Raw genomic sequence first — 22,910 nt, 5'->3', positions numbered from 1 at the left:
ATACTCCAAAAACAATTTCAAATTAATATGTAAACAGATTAATGATAAGTATAGTCAGATTATATAGAGACAGAGACACGAGGGATAAATGATTATTGAGGAAGTTCAAAGAAATATGCATGAATCTATGACTTGTATACATGTTTAACATTGGTCTTTCTTAATTGTCAGCCGTCCACTGTCTGCCAAAAGAAGCCCAACTGGAAGTTCCACATCTCGAGGTAAAAGTAACAACGTGTGATAAAGTCTTCTTTTAGTGACTCCTTGTCTGGTGGACCCCTTCCTACCCCTTTCCTCTGCTTTCTAAATGCCTTTTCTGTGTTGTCTTCTCCAGATCCTTGAGGGCACAGTCTGTCCTTTTTTCTTATTTGTATTCCCAGCCTTTAGCACAATGCTCAACATGTAATAGGCACTTGATAAATGCTTAATGAATTGAATTGGAAGGAGATGAGATAAGATGAGAATCCCCCCCCCCCCAATTGTTCAAATTGTAGATAGGATTATATCAAATGGCTAGTTTTGATTGCATTACTTTAGAAAGTAAATTATCTCTTCAGGTACTTCTTTCCCTGTCAGCTACATAAATGTATGCTTCTTTGTTCTATGGCTTGGTGCTGTACTTATGTACTTATGCAGAGTTCTGGCTGCAGTCTCACTGATGATAAGAAATTTTGAAATAGACAATGAGGAAAAAAATTAGTTTCAAAGAATTTTTCTTGAACACCTATCTCTAATTCCTAAGCTATTTTCGCCTCAGGAATATTGAAACTCAGAAAATTGAAGCAAGGCCAGAAAATGGGGTACAGAGATGCTGGAAGCAGGAGCAAGGATGGGATTGAGAAAGGCAAAACAATCTTCTCTTATGTCTTCAGAAACAGGGAAAGGGCAGTAAACCACTCTGTTTACATGTGCAATCATTCATTCTATTAGTCAGTCATCTTGCTTTTATTAATGCTTACTATGTGCCAGGCCCTGTGGTAAGCCCAGAATATATAAAGAAAAACAAAAAATACTGACTTTGCCATCAAGGATCCTATGTTGTAAAGGGGAGAGGGTGTTTAAAAACTGGTCATACATAATGTATAGGTATAAATGGAAGGTAATTTCTTACTTTGGGATTGGGAGGGGTCAGGTAGGGGGGTGGGAGGGATGGGTAGAGATGAAGAGACTGAGAAAGGCCTTCTGCAGGAAGTACAGTAAACCATAAAAAAGAGGAACCCAATACAAAAATACTTTCCTTTTTTTACCTTATTAACCTTATTAATTAATTAACAAAAAATTAATTTTTTGCCTTATTATTTTACCTTATTATTAATTAATTATTAACCAGTGTTTCATATTCAGATTATCCACTTTACTTTAATACATTCTGAATGAGATGGATTCATTTTAGCCAGTATGGTTTGCTGAGGTGCATAGGTGTAGTTCTTAAGAGTTTTTCCCCCCAAGATGTTTGTATATGTTTGTATATGTTTGTATATGGTTATAGTAGAGTCCTTACCGGTGGTTTTATTTTATTCTCTCCGATTTTAAGCTTCTACAGTTAGTACCAAATCTGTTTCCACAACTGGATCCCTGCAGCGGTCTCGAAGTGACATTGATGTGAATGCAGCAGCCAGTGCCAAATCAAAAGTCTCAACTGCTGGCTCTACTCCTTTCAGTTCTGCAGCTGCCTTGCCTCCAGGATCATATGCATCATTAGGTAGGCCCTGAGAAGCTACTATTCCAGATCATGTTCAATTTTGCCAACATCTTAATTTATCTTTAAATCTGATATTTCAGTGAGACTTTAAAAAGAAAGCCATATTTGAAAGACATTTCAAAACCCTGTGAATAGACATTCAGGGAGTAATCAAATGCAGGTGGTATTGCATATTGAATGTGCAGAGCATTATTCTTCTTAGAAATCAATTCATAGATAGTTTGCCATTAAACAGTAGGTGCTTTTCCCTCTTCTTAATAGATATATTTAGCTTTCTGTGTCAAACACCTATATATGAAATAATGCCACTATAGACTTTATTTTTTACTCACTATACTGCCAAAATCATGCTTTCCCAATCTCTTGCTTCTTTGTCCTTTATGTCCAGTAAGCAGAGAAACCAATGATGAAATTGTAAAAATGAATTGGTTGTAATTTTTAGAAAAAATATCACCAGAACTATGTTTCTATAGATTGCATGTATTGGATATAATGTAATTTTTTCTCTGAACAAGCATATCAGTGCATATACATCCAAATGAGAGTGATCCTTCAGAGCAATAACTTTGTGAAGACTTTTGTGGTTCTTTGTAATGATCTTAAGTCTTCATCCTCTCAAGTCAGATATAATTTTTGGAAATAGCTGCAAGTTATTTGAAGCTAAACCTGATAAAGATAGTGAGTGTTGTAGGTGGGTAAATACCATTTTGTGGGAGTTACATGTTAATTATAAATCAGTAGGCTTTGTGGTTACCTCTAGGGGTTGTTCCCCAAAAAGGGGACAAATGTGTTTTGTACCTGCAATGTTGAAATAAATGTCTAGATTTACTTCATTGGGACTACTTTAAAGGAAGCAATAGCCATTGGGATATGTATGCTCTGATGTATTTTTTAAGAACAAAACAAAAAAGAACAAAAAGCAGTCCCATCAATTTATAGCTCTGCCTCAGAAATACAAGCCAGTTTCATAGGGAAGAAGTGCAGATTATGTTGAAGATAAGACTTCATCCAAAATTTTAAAACAAAAGTTTGCCATTTTATAAAGGGGAAGCTTTTGTTGATGGGGGGAAAAAAGGAAGAAAACCATCTAATTAGCCCAATATTCTTTCTTCACTTTGCACTCAAATTGAACTTTTATAAATTCTGTCTTGATTTCTTTGCAGCTCATATAATTTGATATTCGTACATTCCTTGAGATCTGAGTCAAAATCGGTCTTAGAAGTAATTTCTTGTTTTTCTCATGACAGTGTTAGCTGGATGACCACTAGATGTCACCATATCAAAATTTCTTCCAAATACCATCTTTTTTTTTAAGTTACTATAATATGTTTATTTTCATTCCTTATCCAGCTTTCTCCTTAAGGAAAAATGATAAATGAAATGTGGATTGATTTCTTAACATAATAGAAAGTGTTTGTCTTTTGTTAACAGTTTTTGTTTGGCTTGGCACATTTGTTTTATATAACCAAAGTTTCTTCAGGATAATAGAGTTAAATCTGATGCTCCTTTTCCAAACTTCTAGAATCCAGACACATCAGGGAGGACATGGAGTACATAGGCCTTGAACCAGGTACCATGCTATACAGCTTTTGCTGCTGTATAATGTAGATTGGAATAGGCATTGCTAAAGAAAGCTTCTTACTTGCTTCTCTATCCTATAGGTATAACCTTTTCCCCCCTTGCCAGCAATTTCCTTCATAAAGGGAAGGAAATTCAGAGTGCAGTAGTTAAGCTAAATTTCCTCTGGTGGTATGCAGCAAATGCAAAGTTGCTTCTTGGTTCTTACAATGTAGTAGACAAATCCATTAATTACATTTCATGCCAGATTTAGGTGCTTTAGAATTCGCTTTGCAGTTCAAAACTGGTTCCCTTTAAGCTTAATTTAAAATGGAATTTTTTGCTTTCTTTTGTAGCTAATTTCTGCCCTTTTTTGACGTTACTAACTGTTCCCTGTTATCCTTTCCTTTGTTGTTTTTTTCCCCCTTTTAATTTGCTTAAAGATGGTACTACCACTAAATCTGAGGGTAAGCAGTTTGTGTCTATGACTGAGGTGTGTTTACAACTGTGTACTTCAATCACTTCTCTGGTTTTTTTCTCACAATGTGTTACTTAGTGTTCATTTGTACTCACTGGTACCCTGCATGAAATGTTGCATGGATGTTTTCCTTCCTGTCTTCTTCATTCTGCCCTGCTGGATTTTTTGCCTATTTTTGAAAGCATTGTCCTCTTTTGGTGTTAGATTGTGTAGGGTGTATGGATTCTGCTATCCCGTGTGGGTCTTAACCCCAAAAGTTTTTTTCTGCTCACTTTGCTTCCTTTGTGAAAGGGGAGGGATTATCAACTTTGGGGATTGTGTGCTAATCCTTCTTGGCTGCTTCCTCTAGACTTTTTATTGATTCCCAAAGCATTACTTTATCTTTCCTTTTCTTTTCTTGACTTTTGTGCACTTGTGGGTTCTTTTAGTGCTAAATTATTTTGTCATTTACAAGATAGAATTTATGTAATGTCCTAAGTAGATGCTATCTTTCTAATGAAGAACTAGTTGATTTTTAAATAATAATTTGCCCACATTTCAAGCTTTTAGGAGCACATTACATGTAGTTGACTCTCAGTGTCATTCTGTGGCATTCTTTTTTATAACTTCTTTAAAGCCCCCTAAGACCTCAGACTGACTTCTGCAAAATAAATAATACAACTTTTCTTGTTTTTTATTGAACTGTTACTGATCATTCTTTGAAAAAAATTATATTCAAGTTTTTCAGTTGGGAAAGCAATAAAGTAAGCCATTTTTAGTCTTATTTTATTTTTATTGACTAGTCTTTGGTTTTTTATAAGTATTAAAAGTATCTACAAACTAATTGAAGAAGTACCTGCTATAAATATGAAAGTGTGTTAAGGGAAAACAAAATATCTTTAGTAGTCTAGATAGGGAAATGTGCAAAATGATAGTAAATATATAGTAGTTAAGTAACAGTGCAAAGCAAAGTGCCCAAATGTGTTAAAAAAAAAAAAAAAGTGGAGCTTCTTTATAGGTTGGATCAGTTGTTTGTAAAAAAAGACCAAAATAAATTTCCTGAAGCAAAGAGCTAAAGTTTTAGAAAAACTGGAAAATGCTTTTGGCTTTCAGAAAGAAAGGTGATATCATTTCAGGAGTCTGTTTGTTTGTTTGTTTGTTTTAATTTTTTAAAAATATTTTTCCATGTTTACATGATTCATTTTTTTCCCTCTTCTCTTCTCTCCCCCCTACCAGAGCTGACAAGCAATTCCACTGGGTTGTACAAATTTTGTCACTTGATACCTATTTCTGTATTATTCATTTTTTCTATAGAGCTATTTTTAAAAGCCTAAACCCCAAATCACATACCCATAAATACGTGTGATAAATGATGTCATATGTTTTGCTTTTGCTTTTCTTCTCCCATAGTTCTTTCAATATGGATAGCATTCTTTTACTAAGTCCTTCAGGATTGTCCTGACTTATTGCATTACTACTAGTAGCAAGGTCCATTACATTGGATTTTTCAGGAGTCTGTTTCTTTTGGTTAACATCTCTCAATATATACACACAGGTCCAAATCTGGTTTCATATTCTCTCATTCTCATGGAACTTTTTTTTTTTACTTTAGACATTTCTAGTTCAAAATTCGCATTCTAGCTCTTTGAAATGCTTGTGCTTGAAAAAAATCTCCTGTGATATGGTTGAATATTAATTGGTTCTAGCTACATTGAATACTTTATTAGACCTAAGAAATGATGTAGTTGTTTAGAATAGCCTGATAAGACTGCAAAAAAGATACTTTTAATGATAAGAAATAGAGAAATCTACACAGTTGGTTTTTTCCTTCAGTTGTGGTGAACTTCTAATAAGCTATGAATGAATATAGTTTTATCCAGTTTACTTGCAGTTTCTAGCCCTTTCATGGTGTGTGGGTATATTGCAAAGCTTACCTCCTTTCAGAGAAAATGAGCACTATGACCAGGGTGTTTCTGCAACTATTATTAGATATTTTATTAAACCAAAATTACAGTAAATTAAAAAGACTTTTAAAATTCCCAAGCTTGAGGGTGCCGTTGGCTGATGTCCTTTATGAGGATATCCTAACCTCTCATATTTTATGACTAAAGGCAGAATTTATAGAGTTTTGAAGTTGTAAATTGACATTTGTGTTCTTCTATGGTCTAATGTGGGAGACTTCTGCTTCTACTCTGGGAATATGCTTCTTTATTCCTCAAAATAGGTCACAATTCTTTCAATATTTCCTCACTGGAAAAAAGTAGATAGGTGGTGTGGGAAGAGAAAGTATAATGATATGAGTAGAGCAAACAAGGACGGAATATATTAAAGAAATTTTATTATCATCTCAAATGTCCTATCCTGCTCTGTAAATTGGAATTACCCTTCTTAATTTTCCTATAGTACTCTTGCTTTGTTGCTTAGGTAATTTATTATGCCCTAATCAACTAGGTGGCACAACTCCAGTCTTGGATGTGGAGTCAGTTAGACTTACCTTCCTGAATTAAATCTGGCTTTAGACACTTACTAGCTGTGTGACCCCCTGTTTGCCTCTGTTTCCTCATCTGTAAAATGAATGGCAGAAAATAGCAAACCAACTCCAGTATCTTTGCCAAAAAAAAAAAAATCCTGAATAGGGTCACAAACAGAAGTGGAAAGTGACTGAACAACAACAAAAACCAACTTTAGGGAAAGAATTCCAAGGAAAGAAGCCAATCTTTTCCTGTCATTTTCTGCCCCAAATAGCTGGGTGAATGGAATTTGAGATTTAGAACCTTGATGATAGAAAAGGAAATATGGAAAGTGTAAGACATTCTCCAGAGAAGCAGAATCATTTTCACTTCATAAAAATTATGTATGTTTCTTTTCAGTTATATACATCTGAATAGTTGTTCTTTTTTTTTTTTTTAAATATATTTTTTAAACCCTTACCCTTCTGCCTTAGAGTCAATACTGTATATTGGTTCCTGTATATGGGCTAGGCCAGTGATGGGCAAACTACACCCACGGGCCAAATGCAGGCCCCCTGAAATGTTCTATCTGGCCAGGTGACATTATTCCTAATCTGACGAATACAATGAAACTTCTAAAGAGTTGCCTTAGATACAGACTGACAGATGAGTATTTCCTTTCCTTTGGCCCCTTCTTTAAAAAGTTTGCCCATTACTGGGCTAGGCAATAGGGGTTAAGTGACTTGACCAGTGTCACACAGCTAGGAAGTGTCTGAGGCCAGATTTGAACCTAGGACCTCTTGTCTCTAGGCCTGGCTCTCAGTCGACTGAGCACCCAACTGTCTCCTGTCTAGTTGTTCTTTTAAGTCATTTATACTGTCTTCTCCACCACCCCATCACCCACATATGTCATTTTGGAAAATAAATTCTAGGATTTTTGTTCAAATAAAGAGGTATACTTTTCAAGATAGGCGAACACTTTCTTCATAATGAGATAAGTTCATGATAAAATATTTGGCCTATAGTCAAAGCTTTGAGCAACCAGTTTGAATCACAACTTTAAGTCTGTGATCTTCTCTTCTCATATGCCACTTGCTATTATTATAAATAACCCTATAATTTCTTGTTTCATTCTTTATCCCCATAGTAATTACGTATTGACCACTTAGGAGAAACTGTCTTTGTTTTCTTTTCATCCTTCTCCCCGCTCCCTCCCCACCAGATCGCTCTCACCTATTCCATTGTACTCTCTGGAATTCTGATTCTACTGTGAACATATTCCCCTTCATTTTGTACCTCTTTCACACCCTTATCTGTTAGCCCTCTCAGATATGACTCTCATGACACCACATCCTTTGCTCTCCTTTTCAAGAGTTACTATACCTTTCTCTCATTCATCCCTACTCCTCTAGTTCTGAAATGGAAATCAATGTCCTCTTTGCTCCTATTGTCACTTTTAGACTTTCCCTTTGCTATTATATTATTACCTCTGCATAAACTTTACTCCTCCCTTTCCAATATCCACTCAGCGATTACAACCCTGCATTGGCCTCTAATCTTGAAACCTTTTCTCTCGTGTCCTGTTGGTAGCTGTTTTCTTGCCACATCTCACCCCTGAATTACTTCACTACTCCTGTCTTCTCCTCTGCTCCTGATTACTGAATAAAGTGGAGGAAGACCCACCCACAGCAGTAATGACTACTGGCTCCATTACCAATCCATGTAATCCAAACTCAACTGGGCCCTCATTGTAATAGAGTAAATTCTTTTTTTCCTCCTAATTGATTCCCTGTCTTAAACCTGTTTCTTGAAGCCCTCATTCCTCACCATCTCTACAAATCTTGTTCCTCTACTTCAACTCAGGGCCTGATATAATCTCCTTTGCTGCATTCTGTGGTAGTTCAGGTAGCCTTTCTCAAAGCCAAGACTAACTCTTCTATATGTACACTTGACTCCATCCCCTCCCATCTTCTCCAGGAGATTACAATCTCAGATATCCCATCTCTTCTTTGAATCTGTAATCTCTTTCTATTCATTGGTTCATTTCCTGCTGCCTTCAAACTTGACCAAGTCTACCCTATTCTTCCCTCTTTTTAGCCAAACTCTTTGGGAAAAGCTGTCTTTCTTGCTATCTCTCACTGACAACCATTTGCAATTTAGCTTTCAACTTCATCATTCAATCGAATCTGCTCTTTCCAAAGATAACAGTAATCTCCTAATTGCCAGATTGGATGATCCTTTCATAGCCTTGACCATCCTGCTACACTGATCATTGTTGCTACTACCTTTTGTTCCTTGGTACTCTTTCTTCTCTGGATTTTCATGACATTTTCTCCTAGCTTGTCTGTTTGCCCCTTCTCAGTCCTTTTTTGTTGACTCATCCATATCACACCCCATTACTTCTAGTTTTTCTCATAATTTTGTCTTGAAGTCTATTCTCTTCTGTACTCTCTCTGAGTAACTTCAATAGTTTCTATGAATTAACTATCATTTTTATGATTCATAGATCTCTTTATCCAGGTTCATTCTCTCTGGAGTTTTAGTTCTAAACAGTTATTTGACATTTATATATTTTTAAATGTATGCACCACAGACATCTTAAACTTAGTATTTCTAAAATTCAACTTATTTTCTTGTTAAACCTTCCCATTTTTCATATTTTCCTTTTTAAAAAAATCTTCACTTTCCCTACAAATCCAGTCATTTACCATATTTTCCATTTCTTCCTCTATAATATCTTTCCCACCTAACTCCTTCTATTCACTGACAGCTACCAACTTAGTTCAGGATCTTACCAGTTCTTACTTAAAATTATTGTTGTAACCTCCTAATGATTTCCCTACCTCAAGTCTCTCACCGATAGAGTCCATTTTATATATTCCTGTCAAAGTAATTTTCCTTAAATACAAATCTTATTATGTGATCTGTCTACTCAAGCTGCAGTACCTTCCTCTGACCTCTACGATAAAATATAAAATCCTCTATTTAGCTTTCAAAACACTGAACAATTTGGACCCAACCTATCTTCTAAATTCATTGGCTATTACTCCTCTTTCTGAACTCTTAATCTAGCCAAACTTGTCTTCTCTGTGTTCCTCACTGATGGCATTCCACATTTCATCTCTGCATTTATACTGCTCTTCTTCTGTTCTTGGAGTGGGCTTCCTGCTTACCTCCAACTCTGACTCCATCTTTTGTATGAACTCTACTGATACTCTTAACTATTAGTTCCCCTCCTCCTATGGTATTTTCTGTTTAACTGCTTTATGATGTTGTGTGTATATCTTGATTTCCTATTTATGCTGCATATACTTTTATATGTGATTTCTATCTCCATTAGAATGGAACTTATTATGAGGAAAGACCATTTGGTTATTTGAATTTGTATCCTTAGCTCCTAAAACACACATTGATGCTTAATAAATACTTAATTAATTGAATTAGGTAATACTATGTATTGAATACTTGGTCTAGAAATCAGAATTAGGGTTCAAACTCAGCCTCAGACTAACTGTATGACCCTAGGAATGTCTCTTACCCTCTGTTGTCTCAGCTTCCTCATTTGTAAAATGGTGTAATAGTAACACCTACCTCCTAGGTTTGTCATGAGGATCATATTGAATAATAATTGCAAAGTGCTTAGCATAGTGCCTGACATATATAGTAAGTATTAAATAACTGTTAATGATTGTTATTATCATTATTAAGAAAAATATTTTAGGGAATATTCAAAATATATATGAAAAGCCCTTCTAACTTGTACACATGTATGCATATGTCAGCATTTCTGTTTACCAACACCAAAGTACAACAGCAAGAGATAGAAAAGGAAATCCCATTCAAAATATCGCTAGACAATATAAAATACCTAGTGGTAGACCTACCAAAACAAAACTAGCAGCTCTATACATATCATACAAATCAAGTCAGATCTTAACAATTGAGAAACATTAATTGCTTATGGATAGGCTGAGCCAATATAATAAAAATGACAATCCTACCTATATTAATTTAGCTATTCAGTGCCATAGTCAAACGTCCCAAAAATCATTTCCTAGAACTAGAAAAAAAAATGAGAAAATTCAAATATGGAAGAACAAAAGGCCAAGAATATCAAGGGGAATCAGTGAAAAAAAAAATATGAGCAAAGGAGGCCTATACTGTAAAGTGATAATCATCAAAACATTCTGGAACTGGCTAAGAAATAAAGTAGTAGATCAATGGAATGGATTAGGTAATCTACACATGGCAGGTAATGTCTGTAGTAACTTAGTGTTTGATAAACCCAAAGATCTAAGTTTTGGGGGAAAATACTATTTGAGAAAAAAAAAAAGTTCTGGGAGAACTTGAAAATGGTATGCCAGAAACTAGGTATAGACCAACATGTCACACCATATACCAGGATAAAATCAAAATGATGCTTTTTCTAGAAAGAAAGTAACACCATAAATAAATCAGGGGAATATTTACCCATCAGACTTTTGGATAAGGAAGAATTTAGAACTAAATAAGACATAGAAAGCATTACAAAAAATGAAATGGATTATTTTTTTATTACATTAAATTTAGTAGTTTTTGTAGAAACAAAACCATTAGAACCAAGATTAGCAGGGAAACAACACATTTGTGAAAAAATGTTATAACAAGTATCTTCGACAAAAACCTAATTTTTCAACTATATAGAGAACTGAATCAAATTTACAAAAATACAAAGCATCCCCCAATTGAAAACAATTCCCCAATTCAAAGGATATGAGTAGGAAGTTCTCAGAAGAAGAAATTAAAACTATCTATAGTTATGAAAAAAAAATCTCTTAATCTCTATTAATTAGAAAAATGCAAATTTAAACAACTGTGAGATCTTACCTTACACCTGTCAGATTGCCTAACTTGACCAAAGGGGGAAATGATAAATGTTGAAGGAATTGTGGGAAAATTGGGACACTAATACACTGTTGGTGGAACTGTGAACTGATAAACCATTCTGGAGAACAACATGGAACCAAGCTCAAAGGGTCATAAAAGTATGTATATCTTTTATCCCAGGAAAACCACTATATTCCAAAGAGATGAAAGATAAGAAAAAAGGACATACCTCTTTTTTGTGTGGCAAAGAATTAGAAACCATAGGGTTGTCCATTACCGAGGGAATGAATAAGTTGTGTTATATAGTTGTAATGGAGTATTTTGCACTATATGAAATGACAAATAGGAATGAGTTCAGAAAAACCTGGAAAGACATATGAACTGATACAAAGTTAAGTGAGCAGAAACTGGGAGAACAATGTTATACAGTAACAGAAACATAAGATAATCAACTGTGAAGGACTAAACACCATTATCAGCAAAGCAAGTTTCCCAGATAACCACAATGGATTCCTGAAGAAAATACTATCAGTAGCCAAAGAAGGAACTTTTGGATTCTGAGGCAGATCATAGCATACCATCTTCCACTTTATTTCCTTTATGAGATTTTCTTTGTAGGTATGATATGTATCTTCTATCACAACATGAACAAGAGGGAAATGTGTTGTAGGAAAGTATCTATATGATATATATTAGACTACATATACTACTTGGGATGGGGATAAGAAAGAAAATCTGAATTCTAAAACGTCAAAAAACAGTTGTCAATATTCTTACATTTAACTGAAAAAATAACAAAAAGAAAAACAATTGCATTTCCAGCTGGTTGATAGTTGCTGAGTATAGCAGTAGTCTTCTGAAACTCCAAACTGGCAAATCAACAGTTCTGCTACTTAAGTCCAGAACCAGCTCAGAAACTAGCCAAGTTCTTAGAGGATCAGACCAATTTAGGAGCACTAAAAGCTCTCAGGTCCCCAGCCTAATTTGTCTTCTACAATCCTGGCATAACATAATAGACAATATCCCATGAAAGCAGCATAACATAATAGACAATATCCCATGAAAGCAGCATGTCAGAAGTAGACAGAACCTGTCTCTGATTTGAAGTCTGAAGTCATGAAGAAGGCTGAGAAAATAAGCAAAAAGAATCCACAAAGAATCCATGTACAAGGTGCTATCTAGGTGACAGGGATGCTTAAGACAAAAAAAAAAAACAAAGGGAAAGAATCAGGAAAAACCTAAAATAAAATAAAGCTTTGGCACAAATTCAGTTAGAATTTCTGAAAGTAATGAAGCATGGGTTTTTTTTTAAAAAAAAAATAAATCTAATGAGAATACTATAGGGAAGAATTAAGAAAAGAAATGAGATATAAAAGAATTGGAAATGAATTAACAGCTTGACATAAGAAGTACAAAATTTTGCCCAAGCAACAAACTCCCTGAAAATTGTTGTGGCCCAGATATTTTAGCTGATGCCTTCATGAGACCCAGGAAATACTCATACAGAGTTAAAAGGCTGAAAAAGTTACAGCAAGTATAGTGGGAATATTCCACTTCTGTGAAGTTATATTAAGACAGTCAAAAGACTGTGCTTTGTTACCCTCTACTGTTAACACTATACTGAACAAAGGTTCTTGGTAAAACCATATAACTAAATCTTATAGTTAGTATCCATGTCTTCAAAAGCAGAGAAAGAATAAATTATGGTACAGTATTAGGGTAAGCTACACTGTTTAATGGGGTTTTAACTAGATAATTTCACCAGTACTAAAAATTTCACTGAAAAAGTAAACAGGTAGGGAAGCTGTTTTTTTTAAATCAACACAGAAACCAGGATAATTTAGGAAAAAGTAATTCTTTGAGGGTTTCAGAGATCTAAAGCTGTTGGCAAACATCATCTTTGGGACTAAATTTATGAATGGTATCCTTCCTATATGGTATTGGAATTATCAGAAAAATGCAAGAGAATACAAAATATACATTTGTTTTTTGCTTCTGAGATAACTGTGAGTAACGCCTCCTCTAACACATACTTTGTACAGGGAAGGCATTGGGCTAGATAATAAGGTTATAAAGATGAAAATCTCTGCCCTCAAGAAATGTAGGCAAATTTCAAGTGGGAAAAGAGTGCTTTTACCTACCAGAATCAGGAAAGGCTTCATTTGGAGATAGCTCTTGAACTAAGCTTTGAAGAAAACTAAGGACTTTATAAGATAGAGGTAATGAGGGAAGTGGGTATTCCAGATGTCAGGACCCTCATCTTTTAAACTTTAGGCAGACGAATGAAAAATACAGTATCATGATAGAGAAATGTGCTATGACAACCAGTATCAAGGTACTCTAGATTTATTAAATGTCCTTTTACTTTTCATTTGCTAGATTGACTTATTCATTTTCATAATTTGTAGAATTTGGAACTCAGATATATGAGGAATGCAAAGCAAGAATAAGAGGACTATTTCTATAAATTGAATATATCCTATAAATTGAAATGTCCTATTTATGTTACAGTTTATATTATAATATCTTTTCTTCATGAAGATCAAATCTATAATACCTCTTTGTTTACAGTATGATAGTTAGGCCAAAGCTAATTGATCTATTGATCTTTATTGTGGATTGAGGCTTTGGCTTAATTCCATCTGACTCATGGGGAAAGTACTGAGAGGTAATATCTCTATATGCCTACAGTTGTAAAAGAGCAAAGATGACTTTAAAATATTTTGTCAGCATTCTTAAAATACATGATTGGATAATTATCCTATGAAAGTTGATACTTGTGGTTGTCTGAATTTATGAGAGTGATTTTCTTCTGCTAAATATGCCTGTCGATGCCTCTTTCTTAACTCTTACCTCTTTGTGTTTTCTCCACATTTTATTCTTCTCCGTTTCTTCCTCATGCCTCTGAAGCCTTATCATGATAGAAAACTTTAAAATTACTTGCTATATTTATTGAATAAAATTTTGTTCCCTGTTGATTTTTTTAAAAAGTGGATAATTAGAACATTTTTTCCCTTTTTGCCACTCACCACTGATTGATTTTTCTGAAGATTTGTTATTTTTTTGTCTCTATGCATTTGCAGCCTCCTCAAAATTTTCTGTTTTCAAAGATCCTAGAATATGACTCTTTTTTCTTGAAAATAAAAAACATGAAAAATGCAACTGTTTTCCAAAGTTTCCTCTTATTACTCTCCTTTCTTCTACCCCCGCACCCCCATTTATTTTCTTCAAGTATAAATCATTAGGCTTTTTTCCTTGTATCTTCATTTTCCATATGCTAAAAAGGGCATTTTCTTTCATCTTTAAATTTTTTGCTATTTTTATGGCAAGGAATGATTTGGAGATACTTTGTTGACAGTTATTTCTTAAAATACACCTACTTGATTTATTGAATAGTTGATATGATGTCTATCCTTAGAAACTAGGGAAGCCTTGTAGTCAGAAAAATTTGGCTTTATTCAGATGACTAGCTTTTGCAAGCATTTGCTATTTCTGATCACATAATTTGGAAATGTTCCAACTTTTTAATTTCCTTAAGGAAGTTCATGGTTCTTTGTGTAGTAATAGAAGTTATTGTCTAGAAATCTTTTTCTATAAATGTTGAATACATGAAATTATTTCTTACAATGTGTTTTTCTAAATAGCTGGCACCTTAGACATCTTCTTAAACCTGAAATCTTGTAGAATTCTAAAAAAATAGAAGGTTTATATTGAATTCAGCAAAATCTTTATTTTCAATTAATATGCATTTGTTTTGGTTTATAGGTGAGAATTGGTTCTTTTTTCCACTTTTTTTTCCTATTGCACCTTTCTCAATAAATTTGACATACCTAGATTTTCTAGAAATTGAAATCACAGTGAAAGATGATTATAAAAATACATTTATAGAAAACATTTCTTCAGTTGTTAACTTCATTGCCTTAAGAGTTCCTTTGAGAGATATTGGACTGATAGGCCAAATTGATTGGATGGTGTGCATTTTGGCATATTTCTTTATCTTGAATAACTCTAGAGTTTTGTGTTTTCAGTAAGAGGCTTTTGTTTTCTATTAAAGGTCACTTTGCATTTTGGGTATAGATTGTGCATTTGGAGCTACATTTGTATGGGCACAGAATTTCTCACATTGTATACAATGGAGGATGTCACCCCCTACATACACAGTCATATTTTTCCCATGGTTTATTTGGGTAGTGACTAGTTCTTGTGTTTCAGCCTGCTTTAACCTGTATAGGGAATTTACTTTCAATATAAAATAGAAATTTTATTTCTGTTCTATCTTCTAGGCCGAATACGCACACGACGGCAAAGCTCCGGGAGCGCAGTCAGTGTTACCAGCACTCCTGACAATCGTGGTCGCAGCAGAGCGAAAGTGGTTTCACAGTCCCAGCGTAAGAAATAAGTTTTTTCTCCTCATCCTCATAATATATTTATTCAACCCAGTCTTGATCATCCAATAAGGACTGGGGCAGGTTTACATCCCTTAAAAGGTACTTAGACATATTTAACTATATTAGGCAAATCCAAGTAGTATGACTTTCATTAATATGAAGGCTATAAATTGGCTTAAAAGAAAAATATTGGAGTATTGCAACTTGAAGCTTCTGTGGGTCATCTTACCCTAAGCTTTCTCTTTTGTTTCTTGTAACAACTTCCAAGCCTTACCCAACCTCTTGGATTATTAATTATTTGTGATTTGTAACACAGCTGGAAAAGGATTATTTCTATTTTGGCAAGTATACTATTTGACATGGTTAAAATAGTCTTATAATAATTATTACTTTATGCTTAATTCTGTACTTACTGATAATAAGTAAATGCAATAAGAATTCCTTTATATCCCTTCTTTCCTTACATTTCCCCCCTGCTCCTGCCTTTCTTGCTAGCCTGGTCTCCTGCTTTTGCTTAGCACCAGCCTCCTTGGCTTCCATTGTTGCTTCTCTGTTTTGTCAAGCATGGATGATGTAAATCAGCCTCTGAGCCTGGAAAGCAGCTGAGGTCTGAAGTAATTTTAGATACACATAGAATCTGTCTATGAACTTGCACAGATGTCATGGATATAAATAGTTCTGTGTATGTAGACTTGAGTAGGTTATTCTAGAGGTATCTAGGTGGTGTAGTAGATGCAGTATTAGACTTGGAGTTAGAAAGACCTGACTCCAATTCCTGCAAGAAATGTTAACCAACTATATGAACCGAGGCAAGTTAATGGGTCTCTCTCAGCCTCAATTTCCTAATCTTAGAATAAGAATAGTAATAGCACCTACCTCACAGGATTGTTGTATCAAGTGAGATACATCTTACATTCCTTTAAGTTCCATATGTAAATGCTTGAGGAGGAGGAGGAGGATATTCTAGTTGAAATAGAGAAATTTTAAGTTTTTTTTTTCCATTTCTCTAGGAAACAAGTAAAGTTTCTGGGGGGGGGGGGGGTGGAGGTTGCTAATGGTTGTGCCATTTGATGACACGGGAACAAGGATTTTTAGCCAACGTTCCTGAAATGTTTCATTCATTTAGGCCATCTTTCATGTCAAGATGTTAATCCTTTGATTTGGGAAACTTTATCCTTCTATCCTCATCAGAATTATATGCCACAGTACCTACCCCCCTAACCTCCCCCCCCCCCTTTTTTCCCACCTTGCAAGACACACGTAATTACTCCTTGGAACTCAGTGAGAGTTCTCTGTACTCAATAGTGATTATAAGATCAAGCTCATTAAAAGTCATGTGAGATTTGAATGTGATACAGATTGAGGGAGTTATAGTGGAAAATTAATGAAGACTAATTAATAATAAGACACCTCAAAATAAGTCTGCTTTGCTAAATGTGTTTGTAAAAAAAGACTTTTGTGTTGTACCTAACAAATACTGCATGATGACCTTCTGTATCGTCTTATTGTCTTTTAATCCACTTTTTGCCTGTCCTTTGGTCTGCTCTCATAATCAAGGATCCAGATCTGCTAATCCTGCTGGTGGTAAGACATTTCTCTTGTTGCTTTTATGTGTCCTTTACCATCCCAAGCCCCTTGTGTAATATTCATTCACACAAAATGCCTTGCATAAGATTTCTGTGTCTGTCTCTGTCTGTCTCTCTCAGTATTTTTCATACTTTTCTAATGTATTCGAATTTGAGCTGGGAAAGGATTTTTTCCATCCAATGAGTTAATCTTTTATTTAGATATGTAAGTTGTGTGTGGTGACACTTGAAATTTAAAGATAACTACTTGGTTATCATGAAGACATTTCTTATTCTATTTAATGAAATTAAATTATGAATGTTTCAATATTTAAAATTCTTCATTTTGAGAAGAAGCACCAGAAATGATTCATTCAAATGATAGCAATAATTGCCTACAGAGAGAGGCTTTGGGGGGGGGGGTGGCATTTTCTCTGCCTCACCATGCCAGAATCCATGATTCCTTTAAACTTTAGAAGTTCCTTGCCTCTTTTACTTAGGAATATATTAGCTATAAAGTTAAAATTATTTTAAAATGTCCCTTTTATTATGTCTCTTGAAGGTCCCCCCTCCCCCTTTATTTCCTTTATAAACATACTGTCAAAAATACTTATGCTTTGTTTTGCTATAACAGTAGTCGTTTTATACTCTGTAGTATTACTTAATGCACCAAGTTTGGTTATTGATAATGAAAAATGAAACATTTATTTATGGCCCTTCAAGGGAGTTCACCCCATTATGGTATACAAACAACCTTCATAATTCATTGCTGTTTACTCATTTATTATGAGTATTTTTTTCTTGCCTCATTTTTTAGCTGGTAGCCGATCAAGCTCCCCAGGAAAACTGTTGGGGAGTGCTTATGGTGGACTTTCAGGAGGATCTGCCAGAGGTACACCTGTGCCTACATCCACAGATAAACGAAGCAAGATCCCACGGAGTCAGGGATGTAGTCGAGAAACAAGTCCTAGCCGCTTGGGTGGACAAGGTAAGAATTCTCAAAAGTTACCCTGGAGCACTATTCTTCACAAGTAAGACCATGCCAACATTGAGGAAAGCTCTCTTTATTTGAAGACAAAATAAAGATTATTCCACTTTTACTTTGTGAGTTAATACTAGATATTTAAATTATATCATGAGCTAAATGATACAAGGATCTTTCCTTTTTAGATTGTCTCAATTTCGCTATTCTTTTATATGTTAAATAGTGTATAAGGACCAGGAAAAGGAATATCATCAATCTAATGATTTAATTTCATGTTTTATCATTGCTTTTCAAAGAATTTGCCTTTTTTAGTTCGTTTCCTTGCAGTTTGTTTTATGCAAAACAAAATTTCCATTCTCTACAGCAAGTTTTTGTAAGTTGCAGAAATATTTTCATTTTGATCTTTGTTTCTCGCATTTTCTTTTAAAACTCTGTGGGGGCAGCAAGGTGACTCAGTGGATTGAGAGCCAGACCCAAAGTTTGGGAGGTCCTGGTTCAAATTTGGTCTCAGACATTTCCTAGCTGTATGATCCTGGGCAAGTCACTTAACCCTCAATGCCTAATCCTTACCACTCTTCTGACTTGGAACCAGTAGACAGTATTGATTTTAAGACGGAAGATAAGGGTTAAAAAATCAAACAAACTGTGAACGTCAAATAAGGAAAAATAATCAGACAGGTGTTTTCAAAGGGAAAAAATAATCTTTGTGTTGAAAATTAAGTACAGAACTTTTTGTTTCTATGTTTCTTTCTTGTGTTTTACTCTACTTTCATCGTTTATATACTTTTTAAGAATTACCCTAAGAAAAAGCTGTTCTGACGTAGCTGTCACATTGTTTACTTTCACGTAAAACTTGAATACTTTCTCTCTAAAAATATGAAATTGCTATTTGAGGGTTTATTCTTTTTCTTATATGCATAGGTATTTCCAAGTTCAAAGCCTTATTCTTCAATCAGAGCTCTTCATATATAAATCTGTTGGGTTGTCCTCCCCTCTGCTCACAAAGCCACCTCTCTTTCTCCACTGGAAGTTAGAGCTGGCCTTAACTTTAAGCTGCATTTTTAAAACTCGTAGGCAGCAAGAAACCAAGTAAGAACTTCAGTATGTCAAGCAGCTCTTTAAACAGTATCACCTGTGTTGACTGATTTTTGTTAACTGATTTAATATGTTGTTTGATGTTTATGTAGCTATAGCTTGGGAGGGACTGTAGCTGGAATATAATTGTATATATTTGTATTTCAAATCTGAAGCTATTTTAAATTCATGTGCTCAATATAGCTTTCTTTGCATCTGGTCTTTTTTTAAGAGCTTCAGATTTTGAAAACTGCATATGTTTTCATCAGGGTAATACAAGTGTTTATGACATTTTCAGGCCTCAAAGATCTTTTATATAGTTAAGTGACTATGAAGTTTAAAGATTAATTTGCAGTTTGTTAGTTATTTAGTATTTCTTTTAATTTCTTTCATTGATTTGAATTTAGTTTGATATTTCAACCTTTTACATGATCTCATTTTCTGCTTTAACTGAATTGCTTCAGTTGTCTTGAATATAGGAACTACTTCTAAATTCTTTACATTCTTGTCTTCCAAAGACTCTGAAGCCCTCTCCAAAGTGTTAATGTTCAAAACGCTTTTGGTAGAAATTGGATTTCTTTGTCTTAATTTGGAGAGCTTAACTGTCATTCTAAGTTCTCATTTTAAGAAGACTAGCCAAATTTCTAAACCTTATGGATAGCATTCGGTCTCTTTCCTTATTCTACCACTGATATACTCCATGTATTTAATAGTCACTTCACTTTTTAAGTGCCTGATAACTGTTTTCATTTTATTTATTAAAAGTGTTGGAAAATAATTTAGTTATACAAAATTTTCAATTATTACACAGAAAAATAAAAAGATAATTAGATAAAAGCAGATTCTTCCTCAGTTCCTTCCTTTCTGGAAATGGCTTTGTATTTTCCTTTTATATATTTTGTATTTACCTACCCTCCTCTAAATAGAATGTAAGCTCCTCGAGGGCAGAGTCTGTTTTTGGTTTTTCTTCTGTATACCAAGCACTTAGTGCATGGTACAAAAGAGATACTTAGTAAGTGGTTATCAGTTAGATGAACTGCACATTTTCTACTACTATCAAAGCTTTTTCTCTCTAGTATTTTTGAGGATAAGAGTTGCATGTTGCATATCACTGACAAAATTTTAGTTAACATAGTCTTCTTGTAATTATTTCTATTTCTGCAATGAAATGACATAGCTATATATGAAATAAAATTTCTTAATTAAGTGCCTATAGGGTACAAAATGCTTTTCTAGTCCCCAAAGGAGAGAGAATCTAAATGCTATTGTTCCTATTTTCATGGCACTTGTAATCTAATGAGATAAGATAAAAATAGAGATTTCTAATATGCAATATATTATGAATGCATAGGATACTTGCATGATAATATAATGTTAGGTCATTTATTGAGGGGGGTGTCTTTCAACTGAAAAACAATACAAAAACCCATTTCATGAATGTTGTAGAAGAAAAGGGGAAAAATGCCTTGCCTTTTTTTCTTCATTCAAATAATATACTAGTAATACTCCTTTAGTGGTGAATATCTGGCATTAATCCCTAAAACTTCTTTCACTAATTATTTTTTTCTACCTTTGTATCTTTAAAAATATTATTTTTCCTCTTGATTATAAGACTATAAAATTTATACTTGATACTTGTGTTACTACTAAAGATTATTTAAATTATGCTTGATTTTATATTTTCTTGAAGGAAAATATTTTTAAATAGTGTAACTTGAATTCATATTCTAACTATACTTTCACTTGAGTTTTTTTCAGTTATATGTACTTTTGTTTTTATTTTAATTAATATTTTCTCATTACCTATTATAAATTGGTGAAGAAATTGGACATTTTGTCCCTATGACTCAGTTTTAATCATGTTTTGATTCCATGCTTTTGGTTTTTTTTTGTGTGTAATCCATAAGAAAGTCAAGGACACTGAATCTATAATAGTAACTGACAAACAAAAAATAATATTTCTACTAAAGCACTTAATAGAGAAATCTTAAGAGAAAGGATATAGAGAATGAAATCTTATTCATTTAAACTTTAAATTTTTCATGTAAGTAACTAAAGATCCAAAGTCTGAAAATGCTTTTAGAAGGTTCAAATTAAGTATTTTCCTTACCCTTTTCTCTTTGACCCCAAACTTATTCTAATCCCGAAATATTCACATTAGCATCTCATAAAGACACAGAATGACCATAATTTATTGGACTCCAAAGTTTGTCTCCTTCATTATAGCCATTCTTTTAGAAAAATACTTTTTTAAAACACTTGGTCTTTAGGTGTGGTTTTTTAAGTGACAATGCATTAAATTTTATTTTACACTGTTCAATGTCTAAACCATGATTTCAAATAAGATATATATATATATATATATATATATTAGTTCGTGCTTTTAGCATATGAAGGGAAATGTTCATGAAACTAAGAACCTGACCACATTTTATACCCTACAGTCTCAAATTGGAGAATTAATTTAATATTTAACTACTTGTCATTTTATCAATGCTCAGACCAATATAAATTAAACACTCAGTTTAATCATCTAGTAAACTTATAAGAAGTTGAGGCTTTTTAAAAATGTTCTACTGTTCTTTACATAAGATCAAAATGTCACTCATATTTTACTCATTCAAATGTTCCCAGGTGATTCCACAGAAAGAGTGCAGCATAGAGAGCAAGAAATGTTCATCATCATATTATGCATAGCATATGTGCCATTTGTCTGCTTCTATGACAGCCTGACATAATTTGCAAACACTAATGGGAAGTAAATGGTCAGTCTGTACAAGAAAATATTCCCCCAGGAATACACACACACACACACACACACACACACACACACACACACACACACACACACACACGAAAAGTTAGTCAAGTTAATAGGTCAGCTTGTAGCAATAATACTATCACCTATTAAATGTTTTTGGTGTTTTAAGAAAATCTGGTTTACTGGTCCTTTCTGTGGAGAATTCAACAATACTCGAGACACATTGTTCACTCTTCAGGATATTCCTCCAGAATTAACTGGGTTCTTGTTTTGGGAGAAATTTAAATCATGGAAAAGCATGAAGTTACTTGTGTAAAATTAAGTCAGGGAGTCTAAATAGAACTTATAGTGATGTTTTTTTTTTCATTACTTACTATGCAGAACCCTGAAAGAAAGCAATATTTCTTCATCCAAGAGCTGCTTATATATTTGTATACTCTAGGAAAACTCTTTAAAATTGTTCAGACATTTAGAATATTGGAGTTGTTAAAAAAAATTATCACCACATCTTTGGGGAAGAATAAAATAAAGCATCAGGCAACTTCAGGTCAAAGAATTATTATTGACTGAAATGTCCAGATGTTACTATCCATACTTTTCTTTACCTATAATTACCTAAATGTTCCATAATAATGAATACTAAGATAAAACTGGGTGTTTATTTCAAAGCGAGTGCGATACAGGAAGATGGGTTTTAGAGGGTTTTTGCCATTGCACTTCTGAGAGTTCTTTACTAGTATCAAATTAGACTCCTTTGGAAAGCTGTTTTTTGCTTTTTATTTCTTGGTTGTCTTTATCAAAGACCTCCATTCTTCTTGGTCATAAAACTTTCTCATTAGAGTGTGACCATCCAATTTATTTACTTGACTTCTTTAAGTATTGGGATAAGATATTGATAGAGAAAATGTGTTTCTTTCTACATTGATGAAGCAAAGTCCATTTGCTCACACTCTGAGGCAGAGCTGCAGTCTATTTTATTACAGTAGATTACCAAAACATTGTATGTTCCTATAGCAGGTAAACCCAGGGTAAAATTACAAAGTGAGCAAAGTTTAACTTTACCACCCCCAAATCCCTCCTAAATTCTTAGCATTCAATAACTTTA

General features: G+C 33.9%; 1 protein-coding gene across 8 annotated transcripts in view; it reads left to right on the top strand.

Annotated features, from left to right (window-relative positions):
• CLASP1 (cytoplasmic linker associated protein 1) overlaps window positions 1-22,910 on the top strand; it is a 306,535-nt gene that overhangs the window by 187,811 nt on the left and 95,814 nt on the right. For 4 of the 8 annotated variants that reach the window (XM_044669939.1, XM_044669935.1, XM_044669936.1 and 1 more), the window contains exons 17-21: window positions 172-221; window positions 1,535-1,702; window positions 15,316-15,420; window positions 16,978-17,004; window positions 17,803-17,973. In XM_044669939.1, coding sequence (XP_044525874.1) covers window positions 172-221; window positions 1,535-1,702; window positions 15,316-15,420; window positions 16,978-17,004; window positions 17,803-17,973 — 521 coding nt within the window. Of the gene's footprint in view, window positions 1-171; window positions 222-1,534; window positions 1,703-3,224; window positions 3,273-3,702; window positions 3,727-15,315; window positions 15,421-16,977; window positions 17,005-17,802; window positions 17,974-22,910 lie in introns of all 8 variants that reach the window. The other 4 variants (XM_044669941.1, XM_044669938.1, XM_044669940.1 and 1 more) reach the window with 2 other exon arrangements.

Source organism: Gracilinanus agilis, chromosome 3, assembly GCF_016433145.1.
Source record: "Gracilinanus agilis isolate LMUSP501 chromosome 3, AgileGrace, whole genome shotgun sequence".
Classification (NCBI taxonomy): domain Eukaryota; kingdom Metazoa; phylum Chordata; class Mammalia; order Didelphimorphia; family Didelphidae; genus Gracilinanus; species Gracilinanus agilis.
This window is presented reverse-complemented; position numbering and strand designations above follow the sequence as displayed.